Source organism: Limanda limanda, chromosome 1 (assembly GCF_963576545.1).
Source record: "Limanda limanda chromosome 1, fLimLim1.1, whole genome shotgun sequence".
NCBI lineage: Eukaryota > Metazoa > Chordata > Actinopteri > Pleuronectiformes > Pleuronectidae > Limanda > Limanda limanda.
Window position 1 is genome coordinate 5391099 of NC_083636.1, and position 14876 is coordinate 5405974.

The 14876-nt window shown below is 43.3% G+C and overlaps 1 protein-coding gene across 3 annotated transcripts in view; it reads left to right on the forward strand.

The window, feature by feature from the left end:
• rxraa (retinoid X receptor, alpha a) overlaps positions 1-14876 on the forward strand; it is a 107671-nt gene that overhangs the window by 78141 nt on the left and 14654 nt on the right. For 2 of the 3 annotated variants that reach the window (XM_061072533.1, XM_061072539.1), the window contains exons 4-6: positions 2141-2291; positions 4961-5140; positions 10681-10865. In XM_061072533.1, coding sequence (XP_060928516.1) covers positions 2141-2291; positions 4961-5140; positions 10681-10865 — 516 coding nt within the window. The remainder of the gene's footprint in view (positions 1-2140; positions 2292-4960; positions 5141-10680; positions 10866-14876) is intronic. The other variant, XM_061072547.1, reaches the window with a different exon arrangement.

Below are 14876 nucleotides of genomic sequence, written 5' to 3' on the forward strand. Positions count from 1 at the left end.
CTTTTCAACCCACGATGCCCGGGCACTGGATTCATCTCTCAATAGCAGGGCAAAGCATTCAGGTTCCCATGACAACAGCACATACGTGATGCTGACTGCTGTGGACGTGTGTGTTTTTGAAATGATGCAGAAGACAGTTTCGATGGAAGCGTGACGTGTCGTCGCTCCGGGCGAAGATGAACGTGGCGTTGCTGATATTTGAAGTTTTCTTATGAGGAATCAAACGTAAGATGACCAGATGCCAGAAGGTGAAATGAAGAGGGAGGAGCCACAGAAGCTCCATGTGCTCACTCTGACATATCTACTGTATGTCAGACGCATGGGGTAATCCTCTGTATTGTAGTATACAGTACAGTGTGTAAGTTTACTGCACAGGAATACTTCTGTTTGTGTAGTAAAGTGTAGATACTTTAAGGCCGGGTTTGGACAAAGGTTTTGAAATGATGTTCAGGCTCGAGTCACAAAAAGAAGAATATCTGTTTGGTTCTGCAAATTTTCTCTTGGAATCAGACAGAAAATTGTCTTTTGACCTTTATGGTTTGATAACAGATAGTTCACTTTGTTCTGGTGTTTTTTCTCGGTAGTGTCAGATAACTTTTGACTTTCCTGGTTCAATGCATTTGATTATTAATCGCTGCAGCAGTTAGAGCTGCAGGTGTGTATCGATCACAACGAGAGAAATGAGGACGTGAGATAAAACAAATATCTGAAGTTCAGGTTTTTATTCATTTCAATTATTTCAGAAAATGGGGTTAAAAAATACATGTCACGGTTTCTCAGAGGAGAGTTTTTCGATTTGATTAATGATCAATTAGGTTTCCATCAATTGACCGATGGATTCCAAGATTAATCTTTGCAGGAAATTAGGAAAATAATCAATAGTTTCAGACCCAGAATTAATGAGGGACATTTCTCTCTCTATGCCTCTGTCCACAGTTTGGGTTGTGCTGTGTATATATATATATATCGTGTTTTGGAGAGCACATTGTTATCAGTGGTGTGTACAACTCCATGTTCTCCCATTGTACACAACTAATGCACAAACGAGAGCAGAGGAAGATAGGCTCTGTTTGCCTCATCGTTAGAAGAACAACATGTCTTGACCGATCCCTGCAGACGGAGACAGGCCTGCTCTGTTATGGAAGAAGCTAAATTTAGAGCTGAAACGTGTTTGTGTGCTGTCTGAGTCTCGTGTGCAGTAACTTAATGAAAACACGTCTGGCTATACGACCCATGCGGCTGCCGTGCCAACTCTCTACGCTCTGTTGTGGCTGAAACGGTTTTCTGTTTCTCTCTCTTCCTCCTCCAGTCTCGTGTAATGTTTTCATTGCCCCAGTCAAGCAGGGTTGTGCTTTTTTTACTTTTTTGTTTTTTTACTCAGATGGTGCTAATGGTTCGTTAGCTTCTGTGCCTTCTAGTGCATTTAGTGTTTTAGGATAAACTCCTCTGGAAACACCATGTAGCTAGTTGGAATAATTAGTCTCCCATCGCTCGGTGCTCTTATCAAAAAGCCAGTGGAGGTCACGTAGAGATGTATTTTATCTCTTTTCAGAGAGGCAGGAAGCGGCGATTGAAGCGAGACCCAAGGCTGCTAAAACAAATGCTGTATCTTCATTCCGCTGTACTGTTAAATCTTGCAGGCGAGTTGTGCTGGAGCTGAACATTTGGCAGCCAGCGGGGCTTGTTGAGCGCATGAATAAAAGAGTTCCTGGGGTGGAGTGGTGCAGGATCCTGCTGCGCCAGATTTAGATCTGAAACAGAAGGGGGGGAGTAGGAGGGAGGAGAGGAGAGATGGAGGGAGAAGTGAACGAAGGCAAAGAGAGCTGCTGCGGCTGACCATCTGTATCCAGGATCACAAGTCACAACATCCTTTCTCACTCGCTGCTTTGCACAAATTGTTCAGGACAATCTGCGAGAAACAACTCTTCTATGATTTTTATATCTCAAAAACCTCTCTCCCTCCTCTGCAGTCCTGGCGCTCGCTCAACACTCAATGTCACCGGGAAAAACTATGCTGCATCAGATAAAGCTAAATGTGTCCGACCCGTGTGCCGTCGCCCTGTGTGGCCTTGTGTGTGCGCTCGAGCTGCTTTGTGACCTGTCGGGCGTGTGTGTGTGTTTGTGTGTGTTGATGTTCCAGCTGAACTCGCCCATGCACTCGGTCAGCAGCACGGAGGACATCAAGCCGCCGCTGGGTCTCAACGGCGTGATGAAGGTCCCGGCCCAGCCCTCCAGCACGGCGCTGTCGCTCACCAAACACATCTGCGCCATCTGTGGGGACCGCTCCTCAGGTGAGAGACCACCGACTACTGTTATATCAGCTAGGTCTCTATATTAAAATGATGAATTGTTGAATTATTGACAAACTCTGACCAGAAAGTCCAGGGAACTCCTTGTATAATTCAAAGAAAGAAGCATTTGAAGCATCTGAAATGAAATGTTTAGGCTCCATTGTGCTTGTTCGCTCTTTCCAGCGTGAGGGTGAGATCTTGCAATATAATAGATCGCCTTAAGATGATATATGTTGTGTTTTGACGCTGTACAAATAACATCGTATTGAATGTGGTGTAAAAATAAATTCCCCTGCAGCAAGACTCCGATTACACAAGACTCCGTCATCGCCTGTTGGAAATTAAACCAGAGAATTACTCCATCCAGAGTCTCTGACCACACGGAGAAACCTCCTGAGAAGATCCACAGATGAACTCTGGTCAGGGGGACGGCTCTGGCAGGAACTCCAGACTGCAGCCGCACGCAGTGGGAGAACTTCCTGGAAGCTGGACCATCGGTGGAGGTCTTTACAGATCTGGGAGCCGCTCCTGACAAAATTAATATTAGCACAGCAGCAGCAGCAAGGGCACATGAGACAATATGAAATCATGAGGCAAAGGATTGTTCGGTCTGATGAAACCAAAACCTCAATTCCACTCTGACTGAAATAGAGAAGCATTGTGTCTTAGGGGGAAACCCGGCCCCCCCGTCCATCACTCATCTCATCGCACCCCCGACTGTGAAACATGGCGACGCCTGCACCACTGTGGAGCGGGGGGGCGTTTTCTTTCTTGCAGCTGGAGAGAAATACAACTGAAGGCAGATTTAGAAATCAAACTGTGGTTACACTACAACAATGTTAGTGTGGTAGTGTGGTAACTGCCCCTGGTGAGCCCGCGGACTGGGAAACAAAAGATGAATTCAGGATTTATCTTGATACCTGATGGCATCAAGCAAATTTTTCCTGGAAACCCCCAACTCCAGGGAACTGGTGTATTCACCGGGAGAGAACACACAACAGATGCAAAACTGCAAAGCAAAGACGTAAAAGATCAACAAGATCCAAGAGGTTTTGGCGTAAAGGGCAGACGCCTTTGTTTGTTTTTTTTTGGAATATTTTATTTTTCCAAATATTTACAACATTACAGAAAATTACATAACAAAATAAAAAAAACACACAGATGAAATAAAACTAATTAAATAAATAAAATAAATAATTCCCCCCACCCAAAGAGAAAAAGAAAAAAAAAAGTTGGTGCATAGGATGGCAGACGCCTTTGTTGATCCGCTCTAAACAAAGATTGATTGCTGCAGCTGAATTCATACGTCATGTTTTTGCCTCCTGGGGCTCTACTCAGGCTCCGCCTCTCGCCTTAAGATTTGCCAGTTTATGACTTTGACATTTTCCTTCTTTGTTCTAAATATGTGAAAGAAGAACTCCAGAAATTGTCCGGACCCAATCTATTGGACACGGTAATGAAAATAATCATCCATGCAATGTCGCGCAGATTCCCATTACATTACATACTTTCATTTTTGTTGATATCGCCGAACATTTCTGAAAATGTCCCTGTTTTAGATTCAAATCGAGATTCTCCTTTCTAGTTTCAAGGGAATATTCCACTGCACAGGTTCCCACTTGTTACCTCGAACAGAAAATATCATTATTGGTGATAATCTTGTGGACCTTTATTGACCTTTCACGCAGCACATGCTCACTCCAGGGCTCTGTTAATCACGGATAATCATTCGGTAAAAGGAGCTAGCTAAACCACCGTAACCACACAAGCATCTAACCCATGTTCCCGGCTGCTGTTAGCCTCGAGCTAACGATTCAAACTGTCTCCTCTGCAGAATCGCACGGCGAACAAATAACTCTGTGTTTGACTGTCGCACCAAAATAACCATGAAACAATCTCCGCCCCCGGGATGAAGCTGGACGTGTAATTCAGTGGACAATTTTAGTGTCGTCCTGCGTCATCGGTCCTCAAAACAATGGTTTTTAGCAGGTCATGCTTCATTTGACTGTGTCCAGAGACTTTATTTGTGGAAAGAGGCTACAAAGAATCACTTAACGAGGGAATAGAAATGGACTTCATCCTTCACAGATAACAAGAGGGAGCTGTTGTGGACGACAGAACCGAAACACGACATCACTGGCCGGCCTGCAGCTTATTGTCAGAAGAAGACCCCTCTTTTCCCCCCAGTTCAAATCATGCTCTCTTTAACTGCTCTGTATTTGCATTTGACTCTTTATTTAACTTTTTATATCTTTTATACCCTTTTGTTTTGTTTTATATACAGTTATTTATTTCTTATGTAAAGTTCTTATTGTGTTTTTATGCTTTATGTTAAATGTATGCACCTATTTACCAAAGAAAATTCCAGGTAGGTGTAAACCTACTTGGCAATAAATCCTTTCTGCTTTTCTGATTTGTAGCTGGCTTTGCATATAAGCTATTCCTGCATGCTACAGTTTCTTGAAGAACAGTTAAAAAGACTTTGTCGTCCAGCGTTTATCTCCAATATTTACTTTTTAAAATATGAAGAATTCACAACAGAGTTTGGTTTGTTTGTTTCTACGACAGTTCTTCTGGTTCAAGAAGCCGGGGATCATGGGTAATATCCACCGTTGAGTTGTCTCCCTCACTGTTTCACCACTAACCATCACCTCCTTGTCTCCCCTCAGGTAAACACTACGGGGTTTACAGCTGCGAAGGCTGCAAAGGTTTTTTCAAACGGACGGTGCGCAAGGATCTGACCTACACCTGCCGCGACAGCAAGGACTGTGTCATCGACAAACGCCAGAGGAACCGCTGCCAGTACTGCCGCTACCAGAAGTGTTTAGCGATGGGCATGAAGAGAGAAGGTACAGCACATACCGTTGAGGATAAAGTCCGACTTACCCATTCCCGCCATGCTGTACTAATCCACACAGACCCACATTAACATACAGATCGATTTAATGCATAATAGTGCATGTAATGAATGTGTTTGATATATTTGCTGCCAGAAACACACCTGAACACCTGCATAATATTGGGTAATGAAGTTGGAGTGGGAAGTGTATTACCGGTGGGAGCCAATCACAACCAGTTAAATCACGTAATCTCATTCCCCTTTAGAAGCAGATTGACTCCACTTGTCCCTGCAAGTCATTTATTTTCACAACACTTCAGAGACGAGAGTGTTCAAACTCTGTAGAAACAATATACAACGCAGACTTTTAAAAGAAATATTGTGCTTCCTTTATTTTGCAAACCCACCGCTTTGCCTTTTCAGAGACATAAAATCAAATTTACTTTGATTTAAACTCTGCAAGTGCTAAAGAGTTACTGAAGCCGACCGGGGATACGACTCTAACGTTAGATTAAGTTTCCTTTTATTTGCCTCTTATGAGTAAATCAGCTTGTTTCCTGCCTCTATTAAATTGTGCAGAAGCACTTGCAGCTGTGATACTGCTCTACGTCCTGCTGTGCATTTGGAAGCCTCAGCCAATTTTTCTTCTTCAAGCACTTCTTTTTTTTGGGGGGTAGAGAAATAATGCATTCAGCTGTTGCAACCCCGAGGAATCCGGCAGTAAGTGGATGTGGAAGCGGAGAGAGGGTTTGTGAGAACAGGCCGTCCTGGGGGAGCTCGCCGACGTAGACTGGAGGAATAAAAAAAAAAGAAACACAACGATGGATCTGTGTTCGAACTTCAGCTTCTGAATGTCACCACTCGTGCACTTAATGATGAGCACAAACCCAAACTGCTTTCAGAACAAGCTCCCCAGTTATCCGCCTCTTTTTTTTCCCGAGCACAAAGTTTCCGTGGAACTCAAGACGCAACAATTTGATCAAAGCACTCAAACGGAATAACGTCTTATAATTACACAGCCAAATGAACATGTGCACCGCATTCCTCAAATTACAGACTGCGGATTGGAATGCGTACTACTGTGTCCTTTTGAAATGGATGCAGTGATTCAATCAGCCACTCGATGAAGCCACAGACAGAGAGAGCAGTTGTAGTCGGAGGACAGACCGTTAATCAAAGCGTCCCTTTAAAATCATATATTTAGTCTGAGTGTACGTTGGGTAAACGGGTTAAACGGGAATTGAAAGAGGCAACGACGTCTCTTTCAATTCACATTTAATCAGGAAGGACACATAATGGATCTGCCTCGGATTAGTGAAGTGTTTTCAAATGTTTTTCATTGCGTGAAAGAGTTTTAAACCACACATTTCGCTCTGAGGCAAAAAAGAAAACAAATATTTAAATTGAAAAGAAACACTAATGAGACATTTATTGTGGTATTTATCGATTTCAGCTGATATCACTATAAGAAGTGATTAATTTGCTCATTGATTCAGTCACTGATTGTAAACCTTTATATCCTTGAATTTCCTTGAACCAAACTATTCATTATTAGTCTATCAGATGCACATGTGAATTAATATTCAGGGTCTTACTCCTCTTACAGACAGTCTTAAATGTCAAAGGTTGACCAAGCTCTTAGTTTCTGCCTGTGATTGGAGCATTATAAGGGAATGGGTGTGGTCTAGGATCTGCAGGTGCAAGAGCCAGATCTCAGACTTCCTTCAGACCAGAGTTGCTCTGCTCCACCGGATCATGACTAACTCTTCCCTGAATACTAAGAAGGTGAAGTAGAATTAAAAGAAACTGCACGTGAAGACCTTATATCCATTTATCTGGACGGGAGCAGCGTGGACTTACAGACGTTTCCACGCAGACGTTCTCTTTTAATGCATCGACCTGATCGCCTGCATCCTCACAGACAGAGATTGTCTCTTAATCACAGGCCGTGTTGAACTTGCACTTGTTTGATAACGGCACTTATCCATCTCCAGACTTTTTTAGAGCGATGCTACGTTGTAAATATTGGGTTTGCAAATACCTTGGGTGGAGTACTAAAACAGAAAATACAGGAAAAGTCGACCTTCAGTAAAGACAAAGCAATGACAGGCGTTCATTGACCTTTGACCTGGTTCAAATAAAACAGAGCAAAATATTAATTAATAACAGAGATGGATAAATGTCCCTTAAAACAACAGAAAATCTAAAAAAAATGAAAATATGACAATTTAAAAAAAAAATGTGTTAAATAAAAAGACAGATGTCCGTCCCAGGTGGCGAGTGTCCGAGGAGACGTCTTCCAGGACAGAAGTGAAACCAGTAGGTATATGGGTGTGAGCCTGTGATCCTTTTCGATTGATGATGTCTGAAACCCAGAGATAAACACGCACGCAGACACATTAACTCCTCCCTGAATAATAAGAAGGCGGAGTAGAATTAAAAGAAACTTCACCTTCTATCCATTTATCTGGACGGGAGCAGTATGGACTTAAAGACGTTTCCATACAGATGTTCTTTTTCAATGCATCGCCTGATCGACTGGATCCTCACGGAGAAATGCTTTTAATTGCCGTAGCCATCTCCAGACTTCTTTAGAGCCATCCTAAGTTGTAAATATTGGGTTTGCAAATACCTCCTGTACGTTTAAGGGAAGATTACCGAGGGGTTAAAGTCATTGAGGGTTCTGTTTTCTCAGGGGAAAAGGAAAACAGGCGGCGAGGTGTGAATCTTAACACTCCACCAAGGTGTGAGAGGAATATTAGCGCTCTCAGCCGGGCTGTTCAGAACTCCTTCACACATCGGACAAATCAATCACTGCCTCTCGCCATCATGCTCAATACAGCTGCACAATGCAGATAGGTTAGTGTATAGATGATGGTGCAGCCAGTGGAGGTAACAGTTGTTAACCAGGTGTGTGTGTGTGCAGGTGTGTGTAGTAGTAGACGTTACCTGACTGTTCAAAGTCGTGTGAACAAGAAGAATCTGTGTTATTTGGACAAATACGTTTTAGGGGGGGGTGGGGCTCTCCGCGGCCCGTTCATCTTGACCTCCACTTGCCCTCCTCTCCCGTCCGTCTTTCCCTTTTATTTATATCATTGTTGGGCTCTTTACTCCTTTCAAGGATATTATCGTTTACCGCCTCTCGCTGCCTAAGCCTCCTCCCCCACCCCCCCACACACCCCCGAGGGCTGGCTGGTGGTGAGAGAACAAGAAGGCAGCAGCAGCAGGAGCCCAACAGGCTGAGCCAATCCACAGGAAAAAAAAAACAGGATTAAATGAATTTATGCTCTCCCAGTCAGGAGAGGAGAGGAAAGGAGGAGAGTGGGGGGGTGGAGGGGTGGAGGGTGGGGTGGGGGGGAAATAAAGCTAACATAATTTCAGCCCTCCTCACCTCTCCCTGACTCCAACACAAGTATTCTACCCTTGGGCTGACCTCCACCAGCAGCAGACAGCAGTTCCTCCAGAGTGGGGCCCCTTTCCCTTTCCCTCGTCTACTAACAACCCCTGCTCCCCCCCCACCACCACCACCACCCCCACCACCACCCCCCCCAACATGACCACGGCCTCTGTGATTCAGGACTTGGCAAAAGGAGCCAGAGTAGAGGAATCATAAGAAGACAGATCATCCTGCAGATTCAGATTGTGTTTGTATGAGTGAGTGAACGCTGACTCTGAATTTACACAAAGAGCTTTATTATTATTAAGGCATTGTGTTGACAACTTGTGTTGAAAAAGCCACAATAGTTATTATTATTCTTTTTTTACTGTGGTATATTTCATTATGTAAATTATAGCCTTTTGGAAAACACACGCATCCCGCCTTAGCCACAGTGAGTCTCGGTGTCTGTGCAGCACCCAAACCATTTCCTGTTTCTCTCCTCGCCAAACCAATCAGGTGACAAAAGCAACACACAGCTTTCCTTCAATTGGTTTTTATACAACACATGGAAAAAAGAAAAAGGTTTTTACGAGACAAAGTCTTCATTCATTTGCGCTGAGGCCGGAGGGAGAGGAATTGTGTTTTGGGGGTTTTCTCTGACCCACAGTCCCATTCCTGTGATTGTGTTGTTTCGTGAACACTTTGAGGTGATTTCATCATATTTGGCACAAATGTTCGCGTGGACTCATCGTGAGCTGATGGAATTTTTGTGGTAAGAAAGGTCAAGGTCGCTTTAAACTCGCGTCCATCATATCCCGATGAAATATATCAGAAACTCCTGCAGGGAATTTTATGAAAGTGAATGAAGTGATCGGAATTTAGTAATCAAATGTGAATGTTTTTGACCGTGAACAAATAATTAATATGCTATTTATTATTATATTTTACATTATTTAATATCTAAAAATTATTACATGTTCAAGTGGCCTAAGTTCAACCTCATTGAGACATCACAGTGTTCTACAGCAGCTAATTTATTATCCCTCATTAAATTCCTTTGACGTCCACACTGAAGCCTGAGGCCAGTTTCCAGGATTTTAGAATCCTCTTCCTCGGCAGAGACGAACAATCACGAGGCGGTGATTTCAGTTTTTAGATGTTGTGGTGATCACACGCGGCATCAGGAAGCAGCGACATCCCGCTCGACACTTCTGTGTAAATGATTTGTGTCTAAAAGGGAGGAGGCTGCATGAAAAACATGTTGAAGTCCTTGAACATTTCCACTCTACTGTGTTGTGTTGTGCATAATGTACAAGTCTAAGGTCCTAAATATATTCTGTCTGCATTGTCCAAGCAATTATTGATGATTGAACCCTCCTGGATATGTTTACTGGCATCATACACACAGGGTCATGCACTATTCACTGCCTCACCAACACACACTGTCTGAAGCAGCCACTCATGCATGCAGGCAAACACACAGTCAAGCATCTCACATACATTGTGTATATGTGTGTGTGTGTGTGTGTGTGTGTGAGAATATAGAAACAAGGGTCAATATGTATTTGTCTGTGTTTACCGCAGTCTGTGTTTTGGACAATCTGCAAGAATTCAAGCACTTAAAGGGAAGATTCAGTTCTGCAGGACGCGCTGCATACTATTACATCTCTATTGCAAAACAATAATCCAGCTAATCAACTCATCTCATCTCACATTTATCAAGCACGCTGTGTTTTTTTTCCCCTCCGGGTTAGAAGATATAATCTTATCATGGTGGTTTCCAGGGCAGTTAATTGTAAAAATAAACAGAGAAGTGACTGGAATCATTTCACCACATTGGCTCATCGGCATATTCTTTACTTTTTTACAAAAAAACTATTCAAAATGACTTTATCAAATCAAGATGTTGCTGTTTGTTGCAGTGGATGATTTGTCTTTTGATTATTTGTTTATATAAAACATTTTAGAATGACTTTATTTGCGCTGTGTGTTTTTTCAGAAGCAAAAATACATTAATTAACCAAATGAATCAACTCAACAAGAATCTCTCTCTTCCCAATCAGAACCGTCAATCTCGCAATCCTGAATCTTTCTTTTCAAACCAGTGCTCTGAAACACATCAACAGTGTAAATAAAACAAAACAAAAAACAGCAGTAGTGACCGGAACCAGTTTTGTTACATGCAGCCGTTCAGGAGGAGCGCCAGCGAGCCAAGGAGAGGAGTGAGAGCGAGGTGGAGTCCACCACCTGCGCCAACGAGGACATGCCGGTGGAGAAGATCCTGGAGGCGGAGCAGGCGGTGGAGCCCAAGACTGAGACGTACATCGAGACCAACCTGGGGGCGCCGTCCAACTCGGTGAGTCATTAGTCTCATGGTTACTCCTGTGTGGCAAATGGAAACTATTTATTTTCACCCATTATTACCATGATCTCCTAAATGCTGATTTAGAGTTTTAATGGAATTTAACAGCTTAAACAAGATCATCAATCAATGCTCACATTGACTGAACTTTGCATACAGGGATATTTTGTAATATCACTTTGATTATTGCTCTGATTGTTTAAAAAACGATGTGTACATGCTTTTGTGGGACAAATGGCAGAGACAGGGAGTGGGCAAATGTATATATATATTTTTTAAATGTGTTTACTTTTTATTTAATAACCAAGCAACACATTTGAGGGATCAAGCCGTGATGCAAAAATCAATATGTCAAAGTACTTCTTCAGGAAACCAAGCAAACACACACAAGCAAACACAGACACACGCAAACACACACACAAGCAAACACACACCCACACACATTCAGTCTCAACCTCCCACTCAGCACCCAGAGGACCCACACTAATACACCAATGACCCACAGTATCCGCTGACAACGCCACAATGGGAATACAAATCACAATTTGTCTCATAGGCTTTAACATTGTGTGACATCCTCTGCCCTTAACCCTCAACAAGAGTAAGGAAAAACTACTAAAAACCCTTTTAAGAGGTAAAAATACGTAGAAACCTCAGAGAGACACATGTGAGGATCCGTCTCCCAGGACGGACAGAAGTGCAACAGATGTAAAGTGTAGGAAAACTTCAAGATAAAGGTTTTGACAGCAATGATGAGGGTAAACATTTTGAAGGATAACTTCAATACTATATGTCAAGCAGTCCTGCTGGGATCATAGTCTGTGGTCAGCAACCAGCAAGATCACGATCCAAGATGGGTCACACAGTTATCAGTGAATTGGAAAGAATCACGAGTGTAAGTTTATCTTTAGTTCATTATGAAACTGCAGAAAGTCAGAGGACGTCAGGTGAGTCAGCGGTTCTGCAACATGACCCAGGATGCATCTGGGTTCCCATTACTCAAGCCTTCCAGTTCGGACCAGGTCTGAACTGGTTCACTGGGGTAATGTGGACAGATGCAAATAATCTTGATAACTTACATGTGACAACTGGCATTAAATTGTACATAATACTACGATGCAAAGTATTAAACAGCAAAGTTCTGTTATGATGTAAAACTTTTGCCAGTGAAACTTGAACTGAGTCCAAATCTCCTGCCAGTGAAAACTTACCGGAGAGAAAACTAAATGTTTTCAGTTTGATGGCTCATGCTTTGATTCTTTTGGTTTTCTCAAAACTGTTCCTGGAGTTGACTTACTATTGTCCACAATTTACTTTAGGTTTTTTTTTGTTCCAGCTGCAAGCAGTTCCTGCAGAGTATCTGATTTCTGCGTTGAACTGTTGAGCCCACGGAGAGTTGTTCTTGGCCCCTGCTCCTGATTCAAGAGGATCTGAATTCCTCTGTTCGCTCTATCATTAATATTATTCGTAGTTTTATAGAGTTTTGGATTTCTTTTTTGTTTACCATGAGGAGCTCTGTTGGTTCCGACGCAATTCAGGATTCACAGCTCAGACTTTCTAATGCATAAGGTCAAGTATTACCTGGTCGTTTCTCAATAGAAGAATGTTCTTTAAACAGGAAACTTATTTCCCCGACTTCTCTTTGTTGTGTATTCACAAGCTGACACCCTGCTGCCTGCGTGTGGAGCCGCTGATGAGCTTCAGATATCCGCTCGGTTTTGTCCCCTCTCTTCTCGTCCCTCTGGTCTCCAGCACCGGTTTACCTGTTCACCTCGTGTTGTCTCCGTCTCTCAGCGTCTGTCCCCTCAGTCTCATCTGGGCACCGTGGGCCGTCTTTCACACAGAGGAGACTCAGGCTGATGAATAATGCAACAGGCAGACTATTCCTGAAAGCATCCCGCAAAGCCTCGGCTTTCTCAGTAATTCTGCTGGAACATGAGAAACAGAGGAGCTGTGCATCGGGCGGGGGGGGGGAGTTACAGAGGGTGAGACTGAAGGAGGGAGGGAGAGAGAAAGAGGGGGGGGGCGGGGGCTTCTTCTGGGATTCGTCTGCTTCAGGGGAGGAAATGTCCTGTGAAGTAAAGGTAGAAATGTGAAAGGCTGTTATGTGAGTAAATGGGAGCTGTATTCAGGGGCCAGATGGAAATGTAGAAGATGAGCGTTGACATTAGGTGGAGGGAGTCGAGAGAGGTGGGGAGGGGGGGGAGGCAGACACACTAATGCACTGAGTGTGTTTGAGCTCAGCCCCGGTGGGTCCCTTGGTGCCCACTGTCTGCCCGACACCACGAACAGGAGGTTTTTCTCCAGGAGATGGAAACACCACATTCATCTGTAGAGAGCTTTCATTAAGTGGAATCAACCCCAATCAATCTTATTGGCTTTAATGTCCTTTGATCAATGCAAGAGTAGAGAACCCCTGTCTGAACTCTCGACTCTTCTCAATGATTGTAAAGCAGAAAGGACTTCGGACTCTTCCGGTGAGACTTGGTAAGAAAGGCCTCGGTCAGGGAGATTAACCAGAAACCAACTCACAGTCGCCTGTAGCAGCAGGACAAGCTGCCAGAAGTTGATTGTCTCAACCATAGATATATATTAAGTAAGTAAGTAAGTAAGTAAGTTTTATTTATAGAGCACATTTAAATACAGCATAAACTGACCAAAGTGCTGTACAATGACAATAAAAGGCAAATAATACAATATAACAATACAAATTAAGACTAGATGTCTGGTTCGACGGAGCCGGACGTCCGCACATGGCGGCCATCTTGCCAGAGGCAGCTCGCTCACCCATAACATTGTTCTGTAGTGGTACTTACTTTTTAAATAACCATAACTTGCTCAATTTTCAACCGATTTTTTAAACGATCTGGTTTGTTACACACGTCAGAGATGTGGTTATGACACTGCGTAAATTATTGAATTTTTTAGAAAATAACATCATTATTCACAAGTATGCAGTGTCATATCTACATCTCTGACGTTTATTACAAACCTTTAAAAATCGGTTGAAAATTTAGGAAGTTATGCTTATTTACCACTACCAACACAATGTTATGGGTGAGGGAGCTGCCCCCTAGCAACATGGCCGCCATGTGCGGACGTTCGTCTCCGTTGGGGGGCAACGCAGACGAAACATCTAGTCTTTATATATATATCTATGGTCTCAACTGTCCCGGCTCTAGCTTTGGGACAATTCTCAGTTTGAGTTTCCCATTCGAAGCCCAGACCTGAAGCTGGCAGTTCGCAGACAGACAGACACTTCACAGACATCTGCAGGAAAGATTTTGGGATAAACTGTCCCAGCAGGTGTGCAAAGCTCGTCCATGGAGACTGTGATTGCTACCAGAAGGAGTTTGTTGCAAAGTCTTCAGTACTTTTTCGTCAAATTAGATTTCAAGTTTTGAATTTTGATAAGTAAAAACCTATAAAAGACCTGATTTATCTTTGTTATAATGGGTTACTGAGCGGTGGTGATGGATGTGCGGCCCTGGCAGGTGGGGAGAGGAGGCGGGATAATGCATCATGGAGGCAGATCGTCTGCCAGCAGCAGAGTTACAGTGACAAGGACGACAGCGGCTATTCCAAGTCTGAGGGAAAGTGGGAAACATAAACTATAAATGACGCAGAGTGGAGCTCACACCTCAGACTCCTCGTGAAACCACATTTAAATTCACTAGATCTGGATTTTTATTTGGATCTGCACCAAAATGCGAGAAATCAATCTTGCAAATGATAAAGAAAACCAAAATTTAATTGGTGGTTCCCTGACACATTCTGCATCTTTTCACAAAGTTAGTTTGTGCAAAATCATAAATAACGAACCAGTGAACATGTCACCTCCGCTGCAGAGGTAAACTCTCAGCCAGGGAAGATACAGATATGCATTTTATTTGATTTTACCTATAATTGCATTGACCTGGTGCTTGAACAGAAGTGGAGCCTGGGCTGTAGCCTGACCTGACCGGGAGGGCTATTCCCTTCTCCCTGCCTCTCCCCTCCCCTCCT